The following is an 18,155-nucleotide window of genomic DNA, read 5'->3' on the forward strand; positions in this document are numbered from 1 at the left end:
ATATCTGTGAAATCTGAAGAAGTGTGCATTATGTGAGCAATTTTACTTACTTTTTTTGTTTGTTTTTCATAAATAATTCTATTAATGTCTATCCTTCATATTTATTACATCCTTACTGAGGCACAATGGCAAGAAAATGTATATATTTGAGATGTATAGCAATAAGTTAAAATATGTATATTGTGCAAATAATCACAAGCTGATTATCAGATCACCTCACATACTATTTCTGTGTGTATGGTATGGACACTTAAGGCCTGCCCTTTTACTTTCAAGTAATAATAAAAGACTAATTTATAATAAAACTTAAGATGAGGAGAATTAAAAAAAAACACTTGGGGAATCTTTCTAGTGATTTTTTAAATGATTTGGCAATCATACCTTTATTTCAGTTTTCATCTCTGTACAGTACTTTTAAATATAACCACATATGTATACACATACAAGGTATCTTCATAATTAACAAAATGATATTTGTGAACTGCTTTAAAGTTTCAGATGAAATATGTTAGCTAAATTTAAAGAGTATTGTCATTATTAGTAGCGTTATGCCTTCAATATATTTAAACAGACAAATCTAAGGGGAACATTAAAGAATTTTAACTAGATAACGGTGGGAAGCAAAAACACAAATAGAAGATATGTAAGTGTGCAACTTTCCACACAGGCAGTAAGAACCTGTCAATTAAAAATGCAAAGTCCCAAAGTAAAATTGTGCCGTAGCTTCAAGACAGTAATACGAAAACCTAGAGACAAATAAATGAAAGCAGCAGAATGGTAATAAGTTAGAGGGGAAGATAGTAAAGATATGCAAATAATGGCAAGTGGCAAAAATTTCAGCTATATCTGATTTTTTTCCCCCATTTTCTAACTCCTTCCACTCTAAATTCCACCCTTGTACCCTTCCAGATGCTGTTCAAAGATAATGGTATTATGATCTAAATGTAAAAGTATTACTGAAAAATGTAAACCAAAATTGTTTGTGAAATCTCTTACTTTGTTTACAAAGCTGCTACTCCTAAGATATTTTCTACTCAAGAATTTTCTTTTAAAAAGACAGAAAAAAAGAAAAAATAAAAAAGCCCTATCCTACCTAGAAACCAATCACTCAGCAATTGTTTTTCAGATTTTTACAATGTGCTAGACATTCTTTTAAATACATGTAAGAGCAGCACTTTTATCATGGAATAAATTTCCACATTCCTTTAAATAAACTGAAAATTCTGACTGATGCGAAACTGAGGCTGTCTTCTACATTTTACTCTATCTCTTAGTTATCTTTCTAAGACATTTGATTCAATAATAAGCTATACAGGCAAGTGTATTTGTCAAATGTTTTAGTACCTCATAGCACTTATATAATATTTCTTTACGTGTTTTACTTTTGAGCAAGAAATTCAATACAGAGAACAAAAATGTTGGCAATCAGAACACAATATAAAACTAGTTAAAACCTTGTTTTAGTTTAACTTTTCCAACGAAGTCACAATACTAGAATAATTTTAACATAATTACTAGGGAAAGAATCCAGGATATTCATGACCTTAACCAAACACTAAGAATTCGTTTCTCTGAAGATCCAATAGCATGACTAAATAAAAATTCAAAGAGAAGACTGCCACCTACTGAAATGCTATTATTTTCTGGTACAATTGCATTACTAAAGAAATGTGAACTTTTAAGCCTAAATTGAATCAAAATGCTGTCTTCATGCCAGTAAGTAAATTTGAAATGTGGATTAAAAGTATAATGTGATTATAAGATTAACTTAATTATCATGCATCTAGAGTAAAAAACACAAGGCAAAAAGAAGAATTCTATAACATTCATCAATATTAATAAAAAGACATGCCTTGTAAGACAAGCAGAAGTTCTGTGATCACTAGGCATGAAGGCTTTCTGAATGCCCAGCTGATTAATGATTAATGCTGGGCATATTTCAAAAGTATAATGAATGTTTCCATGATCCAAAATAAGAGAATGGATAAAGCATTCAAATTAAGCCTGAGCATTTTCAAAGATAAATATTGAAGACAAATAAGTTTTAATCATGTTAGGATAAACTTGTGTAGTATTCAAGTATTCTTTAGTATTCAAGTATTCTTTTATTCAAGTTGGCAGACTCAGAATTTCTGAGAAATATGGTTATCAGGGAGGGCGCAGCACAAGATTTCAGTGGCAGGTGCAGTGACTGTAGTAATTTACACCCCTAAAATCTTGTAACTCTGTGACCCCCCCACATTAAATCACTAGATTAAAAACAGTAATAGAATTCCATTAAAATAAATTGACAAACTAGATTTTAAGTCTAAAAATCTAAAATACTATATAGAATTAAGTAGCTGAGATTATATAATAATTTGGACATAATTTTATAGTATAAAAATGTTCTACTTACATCATAATAATCTCTGTATAGCTTACAATTTTAAGAAACATCAAAATTAAGTTAAATGCAAATCAATCAAACTGAAATACATTAAGAATAAACTTACCAAGAACAAGAAATATCCACCAGAGCCAATACTGACCATTGAAGTATCCAGTAAAATAATCAGAAAACTAGGGAGTGAACATAAATATATTAACTGTATTTCTGAATGAACCTAAATTTTAAAACCATTGAATAGCTCGTTTCAGAATGATTTAACTCAATCTCAGGCACTTAAATATATCACACAGCGGAAAGGGGAAAATCTTGTGGCATATCATATATCGTAACGAAAAAACTCACATAATAGCAAACATGAAACACATATTTATTAGGAATAAAACACTTTCAAACTGCTCTAACATGTTAATACTATATTAAGGATATGAATCCAACATTTTCTCATTAAAAAGTCCACATATCAGTTCTTTTATCATAACCTCTCAAAGCCACAACTACCATCCCAAGCACAGTACAGCAACCTGCTGTTTTAGATATTAACACCAAAAGCCACATTAGTTTAATCTTATCAGCTAGGGATGTTCTGGTGACCTCTAGAAAGAAGAGCTTTTGACCTTCTGTATACCCCCTACTGTTAATCACTGTCAAGAATACTAAGCAAATAAAAACCCCCAACTCACTAGTCCTTTTATTTTCAAACTAGATGCTCCAGTATTCTGTTCCCGACAGTGAGCTTAGAACATCTAAATGAACCTTGAAGTGGCATTTCAACAGTTCCTATTAGTGATCATAGTAGACAGTTTTATATTCTCTGAGTAATGGGAATATGAACAAACAGATGAAATGAAGGGTTTTATGATATTGAGCACAAGTATCCTTTCCTCGATTGTACTGTATAAACATCATGACTATTAGAGACTTTTAATCAGTCTAATTTTCTTCAGAGCTACTTCAGATAGCTCTTATTACCTGTTAGCTCCAAATAAATTGTTTACTTAAAAATAGTAAGGTATGAGTTTAGTATAACCTACTCTAATACTAATAGCTGGATTGTTTTATCTATTCTAGTTCTATTGGTCTCCAAACGGAATCTGACATAACTAAAAATGACTTTGTTAAAGGTAGATTTGCCCTTACATCTGAAACTAATTAAAGTATCTATCTCCAATTTATAATTTCAAAGTACCACTAAAGATACAACCTCAACATATTGTTATATCAAATATATATAATGAGAATTTTAAAAATTAAGAAAGTATGGCTTGTAAAACAAAGACTTTATAAAGGTGTAACTGATTAATAATTAGAAATAAAGAGTTTCATATCAGTTTTAGAAGCTATAACAATAGGAGTAAAGATCCAAATTTATTCATTTTAAGATGTTTTAATGCTACCTGGTAAGAGGGAAACAGAAAATTAAGAATGATGGTGTTGGTCACCAAAAATATTTACCTAAATCTACTCTTTATTTCTCATTGAAAAATACAGTTGTGTTTACCTTGAAATCAGAGAGAATGGCCACATTATGTAAAGAAGGTTAATAATCTTTTGGGCTCATTGTGGAATTATCAAAACATAACTGCACAAGTTACCCTGTGCAATGATCCAGGTTCAAGCCCCCAGTTCCTATCTACAAAGAGAAAACTTCACCTGCAGAGCTGTGTTAGAAGTAATTCTTTCTCTCCCTACCTCTCCTTGCCTCTCCCTGCACTCTCAATTTGTCTCTATTAAAAAAAAAAAAATTTAAGTCTAGGAATGGAGCCAGGCGGTGGTGCACTTGGTTAAGCATGAACATTACAGTGTGCAAGGATCCAGGTTCAAGCCCCTGGTCCCCAACTGCAGGGGGAAATCTTCACGAGTGGTGAAGCAGGGCTACAGGTGTCTCTCTGTCTCCCACTCTATCTTCCCCTCCAAATTTCTCTGCCTCTATACAATAAATAAATAAATAAAACATTAAATAATAATAATAATAATAATTTCTAGGAAATTATTATTATTTATCTAGGAAATTATTATTGTCATGGGGCTGAAATGAGCTAATATGATTTTATTTATATACTTATTTTTACCACCAGGGCTCAGTGCCACCATGATAAATCCACTGCTCCAGGAGACTGTTTGTTGTCTTTTATTTGACAGGACAGAGAGAAATTGGGTGGGTGGGGGAGTGGGAAAGAGAAAGAGAGACACTTGCAGCATGGCTTCACTGCTTGTGAAGATTGCCCCTGCAAGTGAGGGCTGGAGGCTTGAACCCAGATCCTTGCACATGATAGCCTGAGTGCTTAACCAGGTGTGCTACTGCCTAATCTACAATACAGTTGTTTTCTAAGTGACTAAATCAGTCTGTGTTGATAGGTCAACCACAAGCTACAAAAACTAACACTGGAAAATAAATCAACAAGAAGAATTCACCTGACTTTATTAATAAGCCTCCAGATTTTATTGTTTACAAAGTAGTTACCTACTTTTAAAAAGGACAATTATTTACAGCCTATTTATCCTCAAAAACTTTTTTTTTTACACCTGCAGACCTGCTTCACCACCTGTGAAGTGACTCCCCTGCAGGTGGGGAGCCAGGGGCTCGAACTGGGGTCCTTACACTGGTCCTTGCGCTTTGCACCACCTGTGCTTAACCTGCTGTGCTACCGCCTGACTCCCGACCTCAAAAACTTTTTAATAGATCGTATATACATATTTGAAGAAGCAATAAAAACATCCAAAACCTTCATCTGCCAAAACACTGCGGAAAACAGCAGCATGGTTTATAAATTATTACTGTCTAGTAAGAGAAAACATCCAGCTTTAGGAGAAAATCTCCCTTTAAGCACTGAACTCTATGGAGAATTTATTATTTGAGGCATTAGAATAAAAGTCAAAGTACAGTGTCACAGAGGCAGTACAAAATTAGTTAGGCACTGAATAGAGACCAAATTAGATTCCAATCTACATACAAACTGGAATATTGAGCTAGTTGTTGGACTCTTTTTATTCTTAGTTTTATCATCAATAAAAAGGTTGATTGTCACTAATCACTGATACAAAGAGGGATAAAGTATTCAGTGATTATGTTAAGTTATGCCAAAAACACACTAATTATTCAATGAATGGCAGCTATAACAAACCTTTCAAATCCTTTTTTTTTAAAAAAAGTTTTTATATTATCTTTATTTATTTATTGAACAGAAACAGAAGTTGAGAGGGAAGGGGGGATAGAGAAGTAAAGAATTAGAGAGACACCTGCAGCACTGTTTGATCATTCACAAAGCTTTCCCTTTGCAGGTGGGGACTGGGGCTTGAACCCCAGTTCTTGTGCCTTGTAACATGTGCGTTCAACCAGGTGCACCATCACCTGGCCCCTTAAACCCTTTTCTTATGCCAGTTCTAAGTATATACTAAACTTATATATTAATCTTAACTCAGTGAAAATACTTTAAAAGGAAAAAGTCTTAGTGATCAAACTTGATGACAATACATACCTAACAAAACTTAGAGGAATTACAACTGGAGTTTACTGCTAGATAACCTAACCTCTTTCTCATCTCAGAGTTCTATAAGAAAGTTAGCCCTGGGAGTGGGGCGGTGGCACAGCGGGTTAAGCGCACGTGGTGCAAAGCACAAGGACCTGAATAAGGATCCCGGTTCGAGCCCCCCGGCTCCCCACCTGCAGGGGAGTTGCTTCACAGGCGGTGAAGCAGGTCTGCAGGTGTCTATCTTTCTCTCCTCCCCCTCTCTCTTCCCCTCTTCTCTCCATTTCTCTCTGTCCTATCCAACAAAGATGACATCTATAACAACAATAAAAATAATTACAACAACAAAAAGACAAGGGCAACAAAAAGGAAAATAAATTTTTAAAAAATTTGAAAAAAAAAAAAAAAAAAGAAAGTTAGCCCTAAACTATGCTACTAAAATGAAAAAAATTTACCAGCTTTAGAAAAACTGAAAAAATAATCTTCAACTCATTTTCTATGAAATAATTTTATTCCATTACTAATATAGCCTAGGATGGCCAAATCTAACCACAATTCTTTTGAACTTTTTTCTGTAATAGCTTAAATGAAGGCAAGAACTGTCCCTTTAAATATGTATGCTTTGTAACACTTAACTAATTTAGGATCACAGTAGAATCCACATTGTAATCTTTTTTGACATGAAATTAGAGCAAGCATCTCTCAGGTTACAGCAAAATAATTTAGCTCACATGCATAAAATTAACATTTATAAATGATACAGGAAATTTCATACATTGTAATTTTAGATATAAAGTAATAAAGACTATGAAGACACTTACTCTGACAATAAGGATCCATTTGATCAACGAAAGGCCAAATCCACAGATAGCGCCATATCTTCCAGCTATGGTATTGGTGATACAGAAGGATAAACAAAATCCAAGCCAGTTGAAAATAAAAGCCACTAAAGGCAAGAGAAACAACTTTTTTAAATACCACACTTTGAAATAATATTAACATTATTTTGTTGAAGTATTTCAATAGAAACAGCGCTTTCTTTTAACTCTATGTTAAACCTTGTTAAAGTTTTCTACCTTTAACAAATGTCATTATTTACTATGCATTAACAAATAGGTGCGCTTGGTTTCTTGTCAGTTTAATCAACTGGAATCAGTTCCTTAAAGGTCACTACCAATGGCAAGGAGCCAGGTTCAAGGTCCTGGTTCCCAACCTGCAAGAGATAAGCTTCCCAAGTGGCGAAGCAGTGCTACGAGTTATCGCTCTCTTCCTTTCTATATCCTCCCTCTCAATTTCTCTCTGTCTCTATTCAAATTATACCAATGGGGAAAAAAAAAAAAATCACATTAATTTTTTTTTAATTATCTTTATCAGATAGAGATGGCCAGAAAATGAGAGGAGAGAGAGAAAGAGAGATAGAGAGACACCTGCAACCCTACTTCACCACTTGTGAAGCTTTCCCCCTGCAGGTGGGGACTGGGGGCTTGAACCTTGGTCCTTGCACATCGTAATGTGTAAGCTTAACTAGGTGCACTACCACCTGACCCCGGCAAAATCACATTTTTAAACTAGCTAAAGCTCAGGTCCTAATACAGCTTCCATGAGATTCTACCCAAGAACTTCGCTCAAAGCAAACCACTAATGAGAGAGAGAGAGAGAGAGAGAGAGAGAGAGAGTTGATATATATGATGAGATGAATAAGTTATAAAGCATGGCTCTCAAACTAGACACCATTCACCATCTCTTCAAAACTACCTAACAATACTCATCTTTTTCCCTCCCCAGGAACATACCCAACTGAATCTTCATTTCAGGGATGGCTATATCCCCTAGCCCTAAACAGTGGGTTTTGAGAAACCTGGGGAATGTTAGGAGGTGTAGTCCTCTTTTCTTCAACAGTACTTCTGAAAAATCACTTTTGGTTCTTAAAAACACTGCAAGGAGAGGGAGGATAGAGTTCAGTTTAAAAACAGTGACTGATCACTGTTGAAATGGAAGTGTGTTATACACTACTGCCTATTTTAAAGTATACTTGAAATTTTCTAGTATATAATAAAAATTTGTTTTTAAAAAGAGGAAGGGAGGGAGGGAAGGAGGGAGAAAGAATGAATGAATCATTCCTTTTTTAAGTGAATGTCATGTATGGATATGGTATGTGGGAGCTGTAGGGATCTTGTCTGAGGATTAAGACATCATTCCAGTGGGAGAGAATGAAGAAAAGCACAAAACAGCATCCCTGTATCACTGATGCTTTCTGTCTAAATTCTACTTATCCATGGACTTGCTGCTTAGGAAGATGAACTATCTTAAAAAGAGCTGAAAAGGGGCTATCTCTTGTACCTGAAACCATACGGGTCCTTGAGATATACTCTGAGTGCCCTATTTGTTTCCAACGTATTAATATGAACAAAATCATCACCATCATCATAAAATATCTAAATAGCCACCTGAATCCTGTTCAGTAGCTATCTGCTTGCCCCTGTATACCTGCAACCAACTCCCAGGAAGAACATTGTAAAAATCATGAGTAACTGACTTTGCAGAATTCTGAAGAAAAAAAGGAAATATTTTAGGACAAATTTAAGTGAAACAGCTATTTCCTGTGCTCCAATAACTTTATTCCTAATTCGTTCTAGTTTCAGGTTTTTTTTTTTTTTTTTTTTTTTTGTAATTCATGGAAAGTTGCATTATACAATAGTAAGAAGAAAGTTATGTTGAAATGAGATGTCTGGCTTTAAATATGTGTATGCCACTCACGAGATATGTGACCTTGAACTCACTGCAGACTTCTGTCTGAGTCGAAGTTCTCTGATTTGTAGACAACTCCTTCACAAGGTTGATAAGTGAATTAAATGTGGTAATGAGTGTAAGAAACCTAGCACAGAACAGAACCTGGTACTTGGTGATTGCTAAGGAAAAGGTGGCCACAATCTTACTAGTGAATTCTTCACCTTACAGAGTAGGCCCTATCTTCTCGGGGGAAAAGTAATTCTGAAGCACTATTGGAAATAGAGCTTGCTTATTCTCTGCTTTCTGTTTTCTAAACCTATATGTTGACCAGTATTTTGTTACACTCTATTATCTCTATGATTCAATGCCACTACTTGCACCACTCCGTCCTCCAGCCCTCCTCTATAAATATTTAAATTAAAAACTTAGCTTTTCTCAGTTACACTGGCCACATTTTGAGTCTTCAAGTCATATGCAACTTGTAGCTACCCTACTGGAGAGGAAATACAAAATATTTCCATCATCATAGAATATTTTATAGGAAATTGCTGCTCTCTATATAATTACCTCTGTGAATTATCTGTGGGGGAAAAGACAAATCAGCACTCAGTCAATCAAAAGTAATTTTATAGCTATTTAATATAAAGAACAAGCTAAAGTGCATATTAGTTATGCGAAAGACCTTCACACCTGAGGCCCCAACGTCTCAGATTCAATCGCAGCACCATCATAAGCCAGAGCTCAATATTGCTTTGGCTATAAAATAATTTACATCAGGGTTAGGTGGTGGCGCACCTGGTTGAGCGCACATGTTACAATGTGCAAGGACCTGGGTTTGAGCCCTCAGTCCCCACCTGCAGGGGGAAAGCTTTATAAATGGTGAAGTAGTGCTACAGGTGTCTGTCTCTGTCTCTCCCCCCCTTTCCTCTCAACTTCTGGCTGTCTCTATCAAGTAAATAAATATAAATTAAAATAGTAATAATAATTTACATCAATAGATAGTAGACAGCCCCAAGTGGTGTGGCATATATGTATTAGTGACAGGCCACTCACAGGGCAGGAAGGTGAGGTCTAGGGTAGAGAGCAAAGTACCACCAACAAGCTCCACTGTGCTGTAAACACTGTTATTTTGCAAGCATATTATGTTGCCAAAATATAGAAAGCAATGAAGCAGAAAATCCAAAATTGCAAAATATTTCAAAAGTGCATTTTCACCTTAAAGTAGGTGTTCTGTTTAAGAGTAAGGGAAAATAATTCAAACACTGTCCCATCTTCTTCAGAATTAGGCTTACCGATTTCTACTATACATATCATTGTACCCACTACAAGACAAGAGCCAAAGGAAGAAAAAAAATATATTTACAGAGCAACTATTTTCCTTTTGCTCTCTGCTATCAGTATAAATTCCTACAAGTCATACTTATGTGCTATAACTTACTGTGGACTGAACTATATCCCCTCAAAATTTACAGCTTAAAATTATTTCAAATCGGTGGGGGTAGATAGCATAATGGTTATGCAAAGAGACTCTCATACCTGAGACTCCAAAAAATTATTTCATATAGTTTAAAGATGCTACTAGAGAGAGAGGACAGAAAGAACCAGAGTATCACTCCAGTACATGTACTGCTGGGGACTGAACGCAGGATCTCATGATTCAGACTCTTAATGCTTTATCCACTGTGCCACCTTCTGTACCAATAGATTAAAATTCTCATCCCTGTAAAAGATGTAAACTAGGACTTTCATGGAAGTAAGTAAGGGTATATTGGGTTATACAAGGACTGGAATCCTTTTATAAAAGAAAAAGAGAAACTAGATGTCTCTCGGCACACACATGAAGAGAAGTCCATGTAAGGACAAATCAAGAGGGCTGACATCTGCAGGCTAGGAGAATGCTCTCCAGAAACCAAATTTTCCAAGACCTGACTTTGGATTTCTAGCTTATAGAATTGTTAAAACAAACAAATAAACAGATAGATAGATAAATAATAATTTCCATGGCTTAAGTCACTCAACCTGGTATTTTGTTATGGCTACCCAAACAGAGAAATTCTCAGACTAACTGTATTTTGTTATGTTACACAACGGGAAAACACAGAAGCCAGTGACTACCTGAGCATAGATTCATTTCTTATGACCCTTTGCTTGTTAAGTAGAAAGCAAAGAGAACTAGGTCTTTAAGGCACAGAAACAATCTATTCAGAATCCTTGTCAGAACTAGCAAGAAACAATTTAAAACATGTTGCAAGAAACTTTTTTTTTTTATTATTGCCATAAGGGTATTGCTGGGGCTTGGTGCCCTCACTATGAATCTACCATTCCTGGAGGCTATCCCCCCTCCTTTTTTTTTCTATTTTTATTTGATAGGACAGAGAAAAACTAAGAGGAAATAAGGGAGGGAGAGTGACAGACACCTGCAGAGCTGTTTCACTGCTTGTCAAGTGTTCCCCCTGCAAGTAGCGAGCGGGGCCTTAAACCCAGGTGTGCCACCGCCAGACCGCCTACACGAAACTTAAAACATGTAAAGTTTGTTAAAAAAAAAAAAAAAAGTTATGACAAGTAGCAAAGACAGGGGAACACACCTGTACCAAGGAACACAATTAAGAATTTTTTTTCCAGCTGTGCTTCATTCCATCCATGTTCCTTGAGAAGCACAAGGCTAAATTATAATGTAAGATGTAGGACCGCTATTCCCCAATGAACAAGGTCCAAGGTGAAGCCTCAAAAAAGCAAGAGCCTAAATTTCTTAAGTAAAAATGTGGGAGAGCAAAAATGAAGGAAAGAGGGCAATTAACTTGGAAAGGTGAAGAGTGCTTAGTATTGTTCCAACTACACTTCTCCACATTCACCTTCAGAGTGCCCTTCTCTTTGTAAGAAAGCTAGGCGAGCAAGTTCAGACAGGTTAAACACATGAAAGAAGCTGCCAATCACTTTAAATCATACTACTTATTATAACTAAAAGGTGAATTCCTAGTTAAGGACAGAGGAGAACATTATCACCTCCTTCACCTAACAGTAGTCTGTAATCATATTTCATTTCATGTATTTTAACTTTTTTTCTTCTAAGACTTTTTTTTTTAAGAAGGGCAAGGTCAGAATTAATTCCATTCTATGGAGGACAAACTGAAACTTAAAGCCATTAAGTTCCACATGTAAGTAGCATGGCAAGAAAATTTAAAAGCAGAATTGGAGCAGCTAAGTCTTTTACACTTCACTTCTAGTGATATGTTCACTTTGTATGTGTCTAACTGCCCAAACAGGCTTCTAATTAACCTAGAGGGGCCGGATGGTGGCACACCTGGTTGAAAGCACATGTTACAATATGCAAGGACCGGGGTCCAAGCTCCTAGCCCCCACCGGCAGGAGGAAAGCTTCATGAGCAGTGAACAGTGCTGCAGGTATCTCCCTTTCTAGATCCCCCTTCCTCTTGATTTCTGGCTGTCGCTATCAAATAAATAAAGATTACAAAATTAAAAGATAACCTAGAAAATAATATTGTAGAATATAGTTTACCCAACAGAGTGTAAAGTAAAACTACACTTTAAATTTTACAACAGCCAAAAGGAAAAGAGTAACTGTACAGTGAGTAAATCTGGCAGATACCATTCTAGCCTAATGATAGCTGTCATCATCAATCTTAACATATGTCAAGGCTACTGTCTCCTGATGTAATGCACTAAGAATGGCATATTACTTCTGTGATAGTCTTACCCCCAAAAAAGTAAAACCTGAATTTAATAACAGGAAAAGATTATCATGTGTGAGTCATCATATTAGTGTGAGACAGATGTTAAGTCTTAGAGAAAATGTTTTTATTTTTTATTTATTTATTTTCCCTTTTGTTGCTCTTGTTGTCTTTTTATTGTTGTTGTAGTTATTATTGTTGTTGTTATTGATGTCGTCATTGTTGGATAGGTCAGAGAGAAATGGAGAGAGGAGGGGAAGACAGAGAGGGGGAGAGAAAGATAGACACCTGCAGACCTGCTTCACCGCCTGTGAAGCGACTCCCCTGCAGGTGGGGAGCTGGAGGCTTGAACAGGGATCCTTCTGCCAGTCCTTGTGCTTTGCACCACGTGCACTTAACCTGCTGTGCTACCGCCCGACTCCCTACTACATTTTGAAACTTTAGAGTATAAGATCATTTCAACAGATATCAATTTTTTTTCAGTAAATCAAATCATAATTTCTAGTTTCAACTGATAAATAACTGAGTTTTGTTCTATTCTCTTAGACAGAAAATCTGATTTTTAAAAAATTAAAAGATTTAAATAATCATGTGTATAAGGGTGGGACTGTGAGCAGTGGTACATCTGATTGAGTGCACATGTTACAATGTCCAAAAGAGAACTGGAGAGACAGCAAGATTGTGCAAACAACTTCCATGCCTGCGCCTCTGAGTTCCCAGGTGTAATTCCCAGCACCACCATAAGCAATGCAGAGAGAGATCCTGATTCGAGGCTTCACTCCCACTCCTGTAAGAGGAAAGCTTCACAAGTGGTGAAAGTGTTATAAATGTCTCTATCTCTCCATTTCCTCTCAAGTTCTCTGTCTGTATCCAAAATAAATATTTTTAAAAAATATATAGAAAAAGAACAGCTCTTAATGTGTCTTTTTAAAATATTTTTAAAAAATTTTAAATTATGTATTCACAGGTAAAGTATGCAAAAGACATTTGTGGTATTATTTCAAAAAAATTACAAAAAGCAAACATATTATCATAGGGTATAAATATTTCTTGTATTTTCTAGCACGAACATAAAATTACCCTCTCAAAATTAGAAGTAATCTTATTTTAGGGCTATACTAGTAAGACACAGAAATAAATGAGAAATTGAATAATGTGAATATTGAAAACAAAGAAGGCAAGAACTAAACCAGCAAAAGGTCTTTAATTCTGATAGTCTTACTGATTTTCACTGTAGTTTTTAATCACACAATTTATAAAACCCAAACTTCTTTAATTATAAGCCAAGTTAAAGAAAATCTATTTCTGTACCTTCGAAATAGATAACAGCTATGGGCTTAAGCATGGAAAAATGTACCAAGTTGCAATCTGTAGAGTAACCACTAGGTGGCAGTAATTACAAATTAATCAATGAGTAGCAAGCAAAAACTCAAGTATTAATAAGCTTACATCCTGCCAGGAAAAAAATTTCAAAATGAAGGTTGTTCAAAAATCAGTTATCATTTTACTCTTAGAATCTTGGTACAATACTTGTAGAACAGAAGGCATTAAAAAATAAGCAATGACCCTTCATATTCTATGGTCTTGTCAGTGTTTCCATCTTACAAATAAATTTTTTTAAAAAAGCAGTAGAGAAGTGATTTCATAGAAAATGTAGTAAAAGTCAGATAACGCATATTAAATGCATTAAATAGCAGTGCAGGAGGTAGCACAGAGGATAGTGTTGGACTCTCAAGCATGTCCTGAGTTCAATCCCTGGTAACAAATATACCAAAGTGATGTGGGTTCTCTTCCTATCTCTCTGCCTATCTAACAAATAAAATCTTTAAACATATACTAAGTACAAACACATTTATATTAATTAGTATGCCAGCAATAGGAAAAAAATGAAGATAACCAAGTTTCTAGATTACCATGCATTTATAATACTGTTTTGATTTGTTTTTAATTTTTTCAAATTATCTTTATTTTATTTGATAGACAGCCAGAAACTGAGAGGGAAGGGGAAACAGAGAGGGAGAGAGAGAGTCATCTGCAGCCCTGTTACCAATGTAAGTTTGTTACCAATATAAACGACTACCAGTCTAATTATAAAACTAAGGGGCAAAGACTGATAGTACAAAACAATAGTTGCTGATATGCCAAATATTAATTTCCTTTTCACTGTATCCTGCACTGTATCTAATGAGAAATTCTAAGTAAAGCTCGCAAACAAATTAGCTGGTTACCAACCTAAATTTAGTTAGAGGACAAATGTTCAATCACTGAACTATAACCCCATACAATCTAAGGAGAAAAATATAACAACTTGCCTCGCCAATTCTGAGTGATTACCTAGTTTCTGTTCTTCAGTAGATGAACTAAGAAGAACCAAGAAACCATTTCAAAATGGAAAAGGTAATTGAATTTCTAGGCTTAAAAGTAATTCATTCCAGTATTTCTATTTTAAAGTTGAATGTAGAACTTGAAATAACTAAACTATTCCTCAAGTTTATTACCAAAACAAACCATATCGTTAAATCTACATTCTAGCAGACATGAAAGTTTGCTTAAAGTCAGGGGAGGAGCAGGCAGCAGCACACCCTGCTGAGTGTAGACATTACCATGAACAAGTACCCAGGCTCCAGCCCCCGCTTCCCACCTGCAGGGAGGATGCTTCATGAGCGGTAGGCTGCAGGTGTCCTTCTATCTACTCCTCTCTTAATTTCTCTCTATCCAATAAAATACAATAGAAGGGGGGGGGATTGTCACTAGCAGTGGATTCATAGTGAAAGTCCTACTGACAATGTTAGTGGCTAAAAAAATAAATATAAAGTAAGTTGAGGTCATAAATTAACTCTATCTCAATATAGTGAATCTGACTATGTAAATAATGGTGTTTTTTGGTCTGTTTTACTACAGCACTACTCAGCTCTGGCTTACAGTGATGCTGGGGACTGTACGCCAGGCCTTTGGAGCCTCATACATTAGCCTTTTCGCATAGTCATTATTCTATCTCCCCAGCCTGAATCATGGGTTTCTAAAACTGATATTACTAATTTCAGCAGCTTACTGAGTATCATAATATTACTGAGTACATTACATGTCAATCTCAATATTGAATTAAAATGAAGAAGGGCTATAATAGTCTCCCTTGAAGGATATTGTGTTTACTTTAAAAATCAAGTATTAAATCAAGAATTTTTCAGATGTTAAAAATACCTATTTTTTAAATTTTATTTTTTTATTTATTTATAAGATAGAAACAGAGAGAAGTTGAGAGGGGAGGAGGAGATAGGGAGAAAAACAGAGACACACCTGCAGCCCTGCTTCACTACTTGTGAAGCTTTCCCCTATAGGTAGGAACCAGGGGCTTGAACCACTAAGGTTGCACACCATAATGTGTGTACTTAACCAGGTGTGCCACCACCTGGCCCCTTAAAAAATATTTCTCAGGTCTCTGGTCTTCTAACCATGTGCCTTGCTATTCCCTTCAAAATTTATACTGTATTTTTATACATTAATTTCTCAATCACATTAGTCCCACTACCCAGAATATCTCACTTTTAAATCCTTCCTCACTTTTTTTTTCCCCTCATGTTTATTGGGGAGTTAATGGTTTTCACTGCAGTCACTGACACATGGGTAAAATTTCTCATCATGCAACAGGATCTCAAGTTTACCCCCTCGCCTTTGCTTTGGTGCAATACACTACATCCAGTCCAGCTTCATTTTGTGATGTCTTCAAGTTCCATCCAAGAGGAAGTAAAAAGAAATGGCTTTTGTCATTTTTAATTAGTAATCCATTGTGTATATATACCACAACTTTCTTAGCCACCCATTTGTTGTTGGACATCCAAGTTGCTTCCAAATTGTGCTACTATGAGCACAGGTATACACGAATCTCCTTAGATAGGTGCTTTTGTTTCCTTTGGGTAAATCTCCAGTAGGGAAATTACTGGGTCATATGGGGTAGGTAGATCCGTTTCTAATGTTCTGAGAAATCTCCAGACTGTTTTCCACAAGGGTTGGGCCAATTTCCATTCCCAACAGCAGTGTAAAAGTGTTCCTTTTCCCCCCCTCATCTTCTCCAACATTTGTTGTTTCTGTCCTTTCTGATATATGAGATTCTTACAGGTTTAAAATGGTATCTCACTCCTGTTTTTATTTGCATTCCTCTAAAAATCAGTGAGTTTCAACACTTTCTTGTGTGTGTGTTGGCCTTCTAGGCCTCTCCCTCAGTGAAGAAGCTTCTGTCCATGTCCTCACCCCATCCCTTCCTCCACTCTACAGATACTCAAAAGGAAGTCCTTAGTGTCAGAGGCAAAATGTATACTTTCATTTTTCATGTTCATGCAGCACTGAAGGCTTCTGAAGCATTTTCATACAAAACACACTGGGGGTGGGTGGACAACGCAGGTAGTGTTACACCTGGTAGAGAGCTCACAGAACCATGAGCAAAGACCTGGATTCAAGCTGCCAGAACCTATATGCAGGATAGGAAGCTTCACAAGCAATGGAGCAATGCTGCAAGTGTCTCTGTCTGTCTGTCTCTCTCTTCCTGTCTCATTATCTATGAAAAAGAAGGAAAGAAAATAAAGCTTTAACGTGTCTACATATCTTTATAACAGCAAGGTTATAATTATAATTACCAGATAAGTGTTAAATTCTAGTATTTTTATTGTAATACATGATCATACTTAGTTCAAAATCAGCTTACATTTAAAAATAGTAGATATAAGTGAAAATATCGTCCTTTGGTGCCTGTCTTAGCTACATTAAAAATGTACATAGTCAGTAAGCAAAAAGAAAATATTATTTGGAAAGATCACTCACTGAAAAATGCCAGCATGAAAATCCCATCATTTCCTACTCTGAGCTGGTCTGCGTCATTGAAGTCATCTCTTGTCGGACATTCTTCCTCCTGAATCTGAAAAACATATCATTATAATATGGTAATTTTAAAGACTTGGGGAAATGATTTTAAAACATATTAACAAAATATTATAGAATTTTAAATTAACCTAAGAAATTAACATTTGGGGCCAGAAGATGGCTCAGCAGGCAAAGTAAATGCCTTACCTTGAGTGAAGCCCAGGGTTCTTTCTATTCCTAGGATGACATGAGAGCACCATGAACAGCACCGGGGAACTCCATGGATGGTGGAGTGGTGCTTTGGTGTCTGTTTCTCCTTTCTTTCTCTCTCTCAATGTATCTCATAAGAAAATATACACAATAAAAACTGAACCAGGGAAGTGTTGAGAAAGGCCCTGGTTTCATTCCTGGGAGGAGGAGGAGGAAGAGGAGGGGAAAGGGAAGGGGGAAGGAGGAGGAGGAAGAGAAAACAAAGAAGGAAAAGAAGGAGGAGGAGGAGGAGGAGAAATAAACATTAAAGCACAGTATAATCAAAACAAATGAATACAAAAAAAAAAAAAAAAACACTGTTGGCTGGAATATAACAAGTATGTCATACTTTCTTTTGATTGTTTCAGGTCACCAGGGTTCTTGGCTGGGGCTCTGCACCATTCCACTGCTCCTGAAAGATTTTTTTTTTTTTTTTAATATAGAAAGGGGGAGAGAGAGACAGAGAAAGGAATAGTGATATCACCATTTGTAAAATTTTTCCAGGCAGGTCCTCCTCTGTGGTAGTTGGGGGCTCAAATCTGGGTTCTAGTGTATGGTAAAATGTATGTTCTATTAGGTAAGTCATCTCCTGTACTCCACTTTGTGCTTTTTGTAAAGCACCTATATAGAAGGCCTGGCAGTGGCGCACCAGGTTAAGCACACATAGTGCAAAGCACACGGACCATTGCAAGGATCCAGCCTCCCCACGTGCAGAGGAGTCACTTCATAAGCGGTGAAGCAGGTCTGCAAGCGTCTTTCTTTCTTTCCCCATCTT

General features: G+C 35.9%; 1 protein-coding gene and 1 long non-coding RNA gene across 2 annotated transcripts in view; both read right to left on the reverse strand.

Moving 5' to 3' along the window:
* LOC132538636 (uncharacterized) overlaps window positions 1-18,155 on the reverse strand; it is a 143,829-nt gene that overhangs the window by 7,646 nt on the left and 118,028 nt on the right. The window lies entirely within an intron of this gene.
* Window positions 1-18,155, reverse strand: part of NDFIP2 (Nedd4 family interacting protein 2) — a 65,402-nt gene that overhangs the window by 4,685 nt on the left and 42,562 nt on the right. The window contains exons 4-6 of the mRNA XM_007531389.3: window positions 17,093-17,186; window positions 6,681-6,805; window positions 2,496-2,562 (exon numbers count right to left, since the gene is read on the reverse strand). Coding sequence (XP_007531451.1) covers window positions 2,496-2,562; window positions 6,681-6,805; window positions 17,093-17,186 — 286 coding nt within the window. The remainder of the gene's footprint in view (window positions 1-2,495; window positions 2,563-6,680; window positions 6,806-17,092; window positions 17,187-18,155) is intronic.

Source organism: Erinaceus europaeus, chromosome 5 (assembly GCF_950295315.1).
Source record: "Erinaceus europaeus chromosome 5, mEriEur2.1, whole genome shotgun sequence".
Lineage (NCBI taxonomy): Eukaryota > Metazoa > Chordata > Mammalia > Eulipotyphla > Erinaceidae > Erinaceus > Erinaceus europaeus.